The sequence below is a fragment of the Mesitornis unicolor genome, unplaced genomic scaffold, assembly GCF_000695765.1.
Source record: "Mesitornis unicolor isolate BGI_N332 unplaced genomic scaffold, ASM69576v1 scaffold16289, whole genome shotgun sequence".
Lineage (NCBI taxonomy): Eukaryota > Metazoa > Chordata > Aves > Mesitornithiformes > Mesitornithidae > Mesitornis > Mesitornis unicolor.
In genome coordinates, this window is record NW_010209436.1 from 1 (window position 1) to 9690 (window position 9690).

At 38.3% G+C, this 9690-nt stretch overlaps 1 protein-coding gene across 1 annotated transcript in view; it reads right to left on the reverse strand.

Moving 5' to 3' along the window:
- Positions 1–2832: 2832 nt before the first annotated feature.
- PIK3C2A (phosphatidylinositol-4-phosphate 3-kinase, catalytic subunit type 2 alpha) overlaps positions 2833–9690 on the reverse strand; it is a 36473-nt gene continuing 29615 nt past the window's right edge. The window contains exons 24-32 of the mRNA XM_010192881.1: positions 9186–9342; positions 8706–8815; positions 7728–7935; positions 5186–5310; positions 4670–4787; positions 4492–4573; positions 3945–4054; positions 3595–3720; positions 2833–3015 (exon numbers count right to left, since the gene is read on the reverse strand). Coding sequence (XP_010191183.1) covers positions 2833–3015; positions 3595–3720; positions 3945–4054; positions 4492–4573; positions 4670–4787; positions 5186–5310; positions 7728–7935; positions 8706–8815; positions 9186–9342 — 1219 coding nt within the window. The remainder of the gene's footprint in view (positions 3016–3594; positions 3721–3944; positions 4055–4491; positions 4574–4669; positions 4788–5185; positions 5311–7727; positions 7936–8705; positions 8816–9185; positions 9343–9690) is intronic.

The window sequence follows — 9690 nt, forward strand, 5'->3', positions numbered from 1 at the left end:
GGCGAGCGGAGACCGGCACGCGCTTACCCCCCAGCAGCGGTTAACGTAAGGAGTCACGGGCCACCCGTTTAGTACGGGTAAGACAAGGCCAATAGTACATCTTTATGTACATCTTTATTAACGAGCTCGTTTAATTAAAGTATTTGGTTCTTAGATACATAGACAAAGTATTTGCTCTCACTGACGCTCACGGGCTGCAGCACTACCTCAGTCGCAGTGTCCGAGTAAGAAGCACAAGGGGAGGGGAAGGCGGCAGCAAGGCCGGGGGGAAGAGCCCTCGAATTAAGGCTGGTGAGGGGGATTTCTACACATCCCTAGTTGTAAAAATAGAGAAAAGAACTTTTATCAAATATCACACATGCTTCCAGAGACAGGTAACTGTAGATCGTAAAAAAGGCAGTAATAAAAATTTCAGTGCAAAGTTCTAGGTTAATAAAGAAGAGGAAGAGGTCTTAGCACAAACTATTACTCTGAAATACCAAAATGAGGTCTGTACAGACAGTCATTACACACTGCATAACAGATGACTTTCATTAAAGAAGATACAAAAAGTTTTAAAACTACATTTTCAAGCTACATACTACACTGGTAAATTCCACCCCAATTGACCGTTTCCCTCTTGAACACCCACCCTTTTTTTTTTTTAATATGTAGCTCATTAAAGTCTTACTGCAACAATCACTTTTTTCTTAAATTACAATAGTGCAAAGAGGTGCAAGCTTGATGCTCTTCCTCTCTGTGAGGAGAGGCCTAGGCAAGATCCCACAGACAAAATAAAATCCATGACCATAAAAAGCTTCAGCCAGGAACTAGTTTGAAAAGGAAGGAAAAGGCACAAAACGAGTTAAGTGATGAAGATTGAATCAGAAGTCAGGACAAGTGCTAATAATAATACAGTACTATACTTTTTTCTCAGAGTCCAGACACCTGTTAAAACTGCAAATAATTTAAAAAATTATTTTCGGTTATTTGTATTTTGTGCTGTAAGATACTGTGCTTTAATAGCAAACTGCAAAAAAAGGCAGTACGTATTGCTTTCATTTTATTTCACAATGTTTCACAAAAACAGTAGTCTACTTTCCTGTGTTTAAGTGACTTGTGATTCTAATGATGGAATGAAATAAGTCAAAAGCATCAAGTGAGCAGGAAATACATCTAGTTAGTTATATAGTTTATTATTTACATACTAAATGAAAAAATATGCAGAAGACTCCTAACAAAACTGGGAACTGGGATTTGTTAGTGCCCCCTAGTATCAACCCAGTTTCTAACATTCAGGATATTCTTAGCTTTGCAATTGTAATAACTCATATGAAATTGGACCATTAATAGTTTAGGCACCAGGAGATTCAAGTTTACTTCTCTCTTCTGTACTGAAGGGAGATTGGTCAGTAGCAGAGGAAGGAAAAATCAGATTTTGAAATACATTTTTCGTGTTGGGTATCTAGAAGTCTTTCCCCATATTGTGTCTTTGTTCATAGTTGCATACTTTAAAATATTACTCCAGTCATAGTCAGTGGTGATAGTCTATCTTGCTTCAAGATTTTAGTGTGCAACTCTCTAGCTTTGTTAAGACAGAACACAATCATCGTAACACTGAGTAAGGTGAATAAAAAGGCTATACATGTAGTCATTTGTAGTCACATTTGTGCCTCACTGTCACCATGTAGTTCAAACCTTAATTCCAAGGAACATTAGTATTTCTAGTAAAGCAATTCTTACTGGAGTGAGAAAGTGTTGCTGTGAACTGTTAAAAAAATGAACAAGTCCCTCTCTCAAAGCTCTGTTAATGCAAATCATTTCTGGTCTGCAATGCATCCAGCAGTTTGGTTTTGAAGTAGAGGTCATCCTTTACCTGGATGTACAGGTTAAGTAATTTAGGTGCAAATGCCACTTTGGATTTAGTGTTTGAATCTGTACCACATCTCAATGTGCTATTTAAAAAGGTCACTTCAAAGCACTGAAAAGTTGCGCATGTTTCCTGCAGCACCACATTCAGCCAGTCTTCATTCAGTTTTTTGGAGATCATGGGTAGAAGATGGGGTAGAACCCCACAGTTAGTTGCACTAACGATGAAGACCAGTATAAGTGATGTGATTTGTAAATAAGACATCCCAGGAAAAAACCTCCAGTAGGACCTACAAATTATCAAATATGAGAACATCTCCCCTTCTTAAGGAGCTGAAAATTAAGATGTATACCTATTTAAACACCAGAAATGAGGTAAAAGAGAAGCATTTGAATTATAAGGCACCATTATTTACAACTTCCATTATTGGCACTCCTGTAAATCTTAGAGAAGCATGAATCTGACATTAAATGCAACACTAAGGTCTTTTTCCAGCCCTTCAACCTTGATTTCTACAAGTGTATGTGAAGCCACCAAAATCCTACTTGACACTGCTTTTATGATGTCTAGTTTGTAGTGGGAATGTAATCCTAAAAATGTCATTGCTTTGATGTTCTCCAGCATCATGCCATGGATGACAACACAGGTAACAGATTAAAAGCAAAAATGCACTATATCCACACGCTTAATGATGAAGTTATGGTTTTGCCAATCAGCATGGTCAAACTGTTCACCCCACTTTCAGGGATGATTTAAAAACCCATTACTTAACCCACAACTCTTAAACAATTACAAAGACGTCTTGATAACAGTGCATAATCATAAACCAGATTTTCCAGAAATCCTCCAATTTAAGCTACATGAACACATCTGTTGAAGTGCAGTCTCTTATTTTAAGATGTACAAGTTACCTTCAAGTAGGAAGATGCACAAAGCACAAATGAGTACAATTGCTCTAGTCTTTCTCAGGTGTAGAAATGCGTTCACAGATAGGGTACAGCAGTTAGTTGATACCAGTTAACAGTCTCCTTGCTCAAGTTGAAGTCCTTTAGTAAGAGAGTAATTCCACCTAAGAAAAAGTTCTCACGTAGCGATTCTGCACTGAGCACACTTAACTGAAGTTCTCTGTGTTTCAGAGTCTCCATGCTATATCCACTGTACACAAGCTAGAAGGTAAGAAGTTGGGAATTTTTTGGTTATCCAAATGAAGTGACACCAATTGCCCTTTCTTCTGACTGCCTAGTCACTGACAGATATCTGAACTGCACATTATGACCATTCAGGATGTCTGTTTCTCAGAGGATGGGCTGAAGTACATCTGTAATTTTTTCTGTGCTCCCAATACTTTGTGTTCAAAAGGATCAGTGTTTTCAGACAGAAGTACTGTTTACACACCAAGACTTCCGAATTCATTCTTCTCCATGCTATGAATCAGTGAATCTGGGGCAGGGGAATCTTCAGTTTTAAGACCCCTATCCTTCTCCCCATCACTCCTCAGTCAGGCTGAGAAATTTCTGCTTACTTCTAAAGGTACATTTACCTACTTAGTTGCTTTGATTCTGTTTTGTGGTTTGGTTGTGGGGTTTTTGTGTTGGTTTTTGTTTGTTTGTTTTAAACAGAGCACAAAGTTTTTGAAACAAGTTCCATTTCTGAATCTGTGCAGATTTTCTTAGACAACAGTTTAGTTATTGCTTAGAACAGACAATAGCAAACCACAGGAAGTTACTAGATAAATTTTAACTTGCCATTTCGTTGAAAGTTGGATTTCTTGTCTTCCGAGAGATTTTGGTTTTGCGTTTGGATGTTTTGTGCGTATCTGGAAGTAAGTATGTTTTTACATAGGGATTTGGATCTGCACCATCTTCTGTAACCTACAATCCAAAACCAAGGCAAGTTAGAAAACTAGTTAGTGCACAGCTATTTGAGTATTTAAGTATCTAGAGTTTGCCATCAAGCTAGCCAAAAGCAGCAGTTAAGGTGGCAGTAGGAAGATTTGCAGGAATAGAGTTCCACCATTCCTGCATCAACTTAAGTCATGTCGGTGATTGACAAAATGAAAACAGGTTTTGGCAGTGAGCTCAGTATCCTTACTTACCAGGTCTTTAATGTGCATCACCATGATAAATAGAGTCCTATTTCTATATGATATGGACAGCTTCACTTCTCCACCCACTTTGCCTGAGGTAGGACTAGATGGACTTGCATCTGAAAAAGATATTTCAGATTAGAATTACAATACAATTGTTTCCTCTGTCACAGCTGTACATTTTCATGTATACCACACTAATTAGATATGGTGAAAAAGAATACAAGCCTTACACCAAGTTCAGTTTCTGATTTTATTTCTAGTTCCCTAATAAGACCATAGGCTTTAAAAGATTTTTCCATTCTCTTGTAAGAACCAACTTGGAGATTTAGAGTAAAAATCTGAGTAATCTCATCAAGCCAGAAGCAAGCCCATATATGTATCATTGCAATTTCTGGTACGTTATTTCCTTGAAACTGTATGCATGCACATTCGGAAAGACAATGATACAAAGTTTGCAATGAGAGAAAACTACAGTTAATTAAAAAAAATAGCATTGTAAAGGTGTCTTACTTCAGTCACCCAATTTATAAACACCTCAAAAGACATTACCTACCTGTAGGTCTGGCTATTCCATCTATTCCTTCTACTTTTTCATCACGAAGTAATGGATGGAAAAAAGTATAAACAAGATCACACTAAATTTGAAAGAAATGTTACATATTAGTTTAAGTTTTAACAAAGACCAAAATCTGAACAGTTGCATTGGATTTGCTTAAGTTATTTAAACTCACTTCTGCCACCTCTGAAGAGCTGTTCATGAGAGTCTGTATGTAGCTGTTGAGCTCCACTTTTCTTTTAGCTGCTACATCTTTTATATGTGTTCTTCCCAGAACCATCTTATTAGGAAAGCTACACGGGAAGAAAAAGATAAGAGTTTTCCATTAATTTCTCTGAAGTACCTTTAGATTTTGTTGTCCTTTCCACCCTGAAGCGCTGACATCCATTGTTTTATGTCAATCATGAGTGGAAACATGGCACACTAATAGATGATGACATTGCAGAAAGGTAAGGAAACATTCACAGGTAATTGTAACAAGTGATACAACTCAGACTAAAGACACTGAGCTGCTCATCTGGCTCTCCTCCTTAAAACTTAGAGACAACACTTTTCTCTCTTAATTGCCAACTTTGAGGTCTAGTTTGCCCCGCAGCAGTTTTGCCTTCATTTCAAGCTATTTCTTCCTTCATCCTGTTGAGACAGTACTGTTGCCTGTGTTATAACAGTGATGAGTGGGTTAGGAACATACCCTGGTAACTTCCAAAGAGGAAAGAGAATGCCAAGTTTGTTGTGGAGCTCCTGGAACTCATCAAATGTCCGGAAGACAAACGTCGGCTCAACTTGCCCTTCTCTCAAAACTCTCACTACGTAGATCTGCCCAAAACACACACACGGGAGAGAAGAAAAAGAAAAAAATAGAGAAAAAGAGATAAAAATAGTGACAATATTATAGAACTAAGTTAATAACGTAATTTTCTTAACAATTAACTCTTTCTACTATAATAATTCTCCTGCACACATATCCCAGTAACAGTGTTTGCTTGTTATAGTACAGTTAGAATTAGAAATAGCCCTACTGTAATACAAAGTAACATCTCATGATCTCCTCATACCACAGATCCACATCTGACAGGGGATAAAGGTAGTTAAGGCTAAGGGGTTCACGTTCTCCCTTCTAAGCCTTGTTGCAAGTTCATACCATACAGCTGTGGTAAGAAATTCTAACACATCAGTGCAGGATTATATCCAGACAGGTATCTGTGGGGCCATAACCACCACAAAATTTTTCAGGTGTGGACTATAGAGGAAATTAATGCCTATTTTTTTTTAATCTTATTATCTCACAATTCCAAAGGATTACACTTTTAAGTAGACAACTTGGTGGGCAGATGCAAGCGTACTGCATTATACAAGAGGTATTTTTAAAAATACAGTCCCAGGATGCAGCTATTCAATTATAAAAGGGAAACGAAGGTTGAGAAACTACACAGAAAATTCAGTTCAGTGGACTCATTTTATGGACAGATGAGTTAAATGTATATTTAAACTATGTACAACTGTGAAGATGGTTAAAAATCTAGACAGAAGGAGACTAAATCTTAAGAGTTTCCTGGAAGAGGCTGTTTTGGCTTAGACTAGGAGTGCTCAAATATAGTTAGAGTATAGGGATGCAATACAAAACTCTTCTTCACTTCTAGCATTGTTCAGGCTTTGTTCTACCTTTCCTACCCAGTGTCTTACCAGATTAAGACATTTGCTGTAAATACAGCGTGAAAAGAGTTGTACATCTGCATGCATCAATATGGCTCACTTTTTATACGACTTGAGGAAAATATAACTTGAGCTGACTATTTTATGCCAAACAGCCAGCACTAGAGAAGTAAAAAATAATAAATCAGAAAACTGAAGAGGGTTGCACATCTGCATAAGAATACAAAAATCAATACAAGTCAAAATGTAACCCAGGCCTCTCAAAATCCTGAGGGCATACTGTAATGCTTGCTGCCTCTGGCAAGACTGTCTAGGAACACAGGTGCATTAATACAGGAAATGCTGCTTTCATTTAGGAGGAGCAAATGCAACTTCAATGGAAGGTCAGAATAAAAACCAGAAAGTGTTTGACTTAATGACTCCTATTCAGGAAGGAGCCATTTTACAGAAGGCAGCTACATAAGCTGCCTTTAAAATCCTCACATTTTAAAAATCATCTCCACCAACACTACTTTTGTCCTTTCTGCTTTCTTCTAGATCCTCTTCAAGAAGTGTCTTCATTTTGAAGACTACTATTGGTTGCTAAAAACACCAATCTGCACTCTAGCACTCCTGTGGTTGGTTTACACTGACCAGCAGCTAAGCACCCACACAGGTACTTGCTAACTCCCACCCCCTCACCAATGGGACAGAGAAGAGAGTAAGAGCAAAAGCAAGAAGACCTAAGACAGTCCCCCTGGGAGGGGAGGTGAAGCAAAGACAATCTCTTACCACCTCCCACATGAAGATCTGTGCCCAACCAGTCCCCAAAAAGCAGCCATCTTAGAAGACAACATCCTCCCACACCCTGCTCTCTTCCTCCACCCCCAGCGCTCATTGTTGAGCATGACATTACATGCTATGAAGTATCTCTTTGGCCAGTTTGGGTCAGCTGTCCCTGCCATGTCCCTTCTCAACTCTTTGCCCACCCAGAGCCTACTCACTGCAGGAGGGGAAAGGGCAAAGTGGAAGAAAAAGTGTGAGAGTGCACAAGCACTGTTCAGCAACAGCCAAACCAAAGTTGTGTTATCAATAGTTTCAGTTAAACATCCAAACCAGAACTGTGAGGGCTGCTATGAAGCAAGATAACTCCATCCCAGCTAGAGCCAATACAGCTCTGGACTTCTCCAGGAAGCAAACAAGCAGACCCATTCCCATCTAGATTTCAATTACAGGGTTTGATTTTACTTTCAAGTCATCTGCAGCGGAGCTTGTTTTGGCTGTCAACATTGGTGTGGGTTTCTAGGCTCTCATTATAGTAAATGCAGTCAGATTTCAGAACACTTCTGCTCATCCTAAATCTGACATCAGTGCCCAACTGAACAGTAAGTATTTATAGGTGTATTTACTAAATATCTTCTCAATAAAGGGAACCTAGTTGTCTACCTCAAAGCTAGCTACTTAAGGCTAAGCAAGGCAAGTTTCCCTAGGATTAATTCTCTGTGACTAAGTATTGAGCTCAAGGCAAGAAGGAGAATATATCTTGTTGGAAGAAAATGTACAGTACCTTGATTAAGTGGAAACAGATTCCACATACTTACATAGTGTTTATCTGGGTTATATCTCTTCTGATATGTAAACACAGACACTTGTTTGATTCGGCCATCTTGTTTGAGAGAATATGTCTTAGCAGAAAATGAGAGGATGGGTTCATCATTAGAAGGGAGACCCGAGAAACGCAGCTGAGCCAAATTGTGAATGAAGAAATTAAATTTTGTGGCAACACTTCCCAGACTGGATTCAATCAACCTAGAAAAGGAAAAAAACATCAAAAACCACAAAAGTGTTTCCATCAATTAAGTCTAACAAAAAAACAACAACAACAACAACAAAAAAAACAAAAAACAGATTTCTTACTGGCAGAGAAACAGTTTTTAAACAAAGCGTGATCAACAGGCTATATAAATAGCACCGTATCAGCATTTAATAGAAGATTCAGTATCTAAACTTTGGAACCAGTTATCCAACAATTGAAAGCTTTTCCAGAGCTGGTAAAAAAACTGCATGCATACTATGGCAGTTTCCTCCATGTATTTAAAATGAAGCACAAAAACATATTTTATAACATATAGCAACAACTCAGTTACAACCCCACTTGCAACAACGAAGCATCATCCCTCCCTCCCCAGTGTGCAAAAAGCACTTCTTGAAAGAGAGAACTTTACACGCATTACAAGGCACCCATCATGTACACTGCTATTAAGCAATTCAGGATGTATTCAAAATGCAAGTCTCAAACAGCTGGACAGAATTATCTACTTTCAGTATTTCAAACCATTTTTTTGCACAAGGTTACTCTTAAAGGCAGCAAAGTATTTTAGAACAGGCATTAATCGTGTATGAAACTGATGTTATTTATGTAGTTCACTGGTTAACTGGTATTTTCTGATGATACAGCATAACTGTCCAGCTACTACAGACATGTTTGTGAACATCCTTAGTACATTTTTTTTCCTAGCAGAAAGCTCCCATTAAGAGGATGATGCCGGGAGATATTTTGGTCTTCACTTATCCAGTACCTTGTAAAGAAAATGGTAGCTTCTGCATCTGTCGTTTGGGGCTGGAGAGCATCCTGGACATACCTCAAGTCCTGAACCCCACTTAGTTCTGGTAACCCTGAAGAAAGCATCTGCAATTTAAAAATTTACATTTTTAATGCAATAAGCCAGTATGACTTTGTATTGAAGTGCTTAAAACTCAGACCCTCAAATTCATTTGAAGCTGCACAACATTGAAAAATGCTAACAGTGACAGCCATCAATGACTTATAATCAGCAGTTATCCACCATTTCTGCTGAAGTAAAAGCAGTAAAAAACACTGAAGTGTAATTTATGGTATCTTAGTTTCAAATTTTCAGGAAGCGAGTAGGTAGTGAAGCTTAAAAGAATTCTGGCTTTTAAAAGCACGCAGTAAGTTTCTGCAGCATAAAAGCATAGCATTTAATACAACCCAACATGACAAATCATCAATTTTCAATTGAAATTAATAAAATTATTACCAATGAAAGTAGGTTAAGGAAGAGGCTTGCATGTTTTCTTATCAAATTGTAAGCTTGACAACAGAGATCCACAAACAACTGAAAGCGAATAGTGGGTTTTTCACCACCATTAATAACATAGGCCATATCTGATGTCAGCACAAAAGGAGCTCGATCCCTGTTCAAAAAGCATAGAATTTAGAGGTTAATTATAAGGCCTATTCACTTTGTCATTTGCTTCTTCCTCCCGTCCATCCCCGTCCTGAGATAATGGCATTAAATAATCCATTAATGTAAATTTACTTTTCTGGGTTGGGTTCAGCTGCTTAGTCTACTTCAGACTCCCAGCACATTCACATGGTACTGGACCTACAGCAGATCTCCTGGAACAACACTTGGAGGCCACGTTACCTTACAGCGCCTCCCATCCCTCATGTCTGGAAGAGGTAACACACTAAAACAAGTGCAATGACTTATATTATCACCTGACTGAAACCTAGCTTCTCTATCCTAGTACGTATCATCT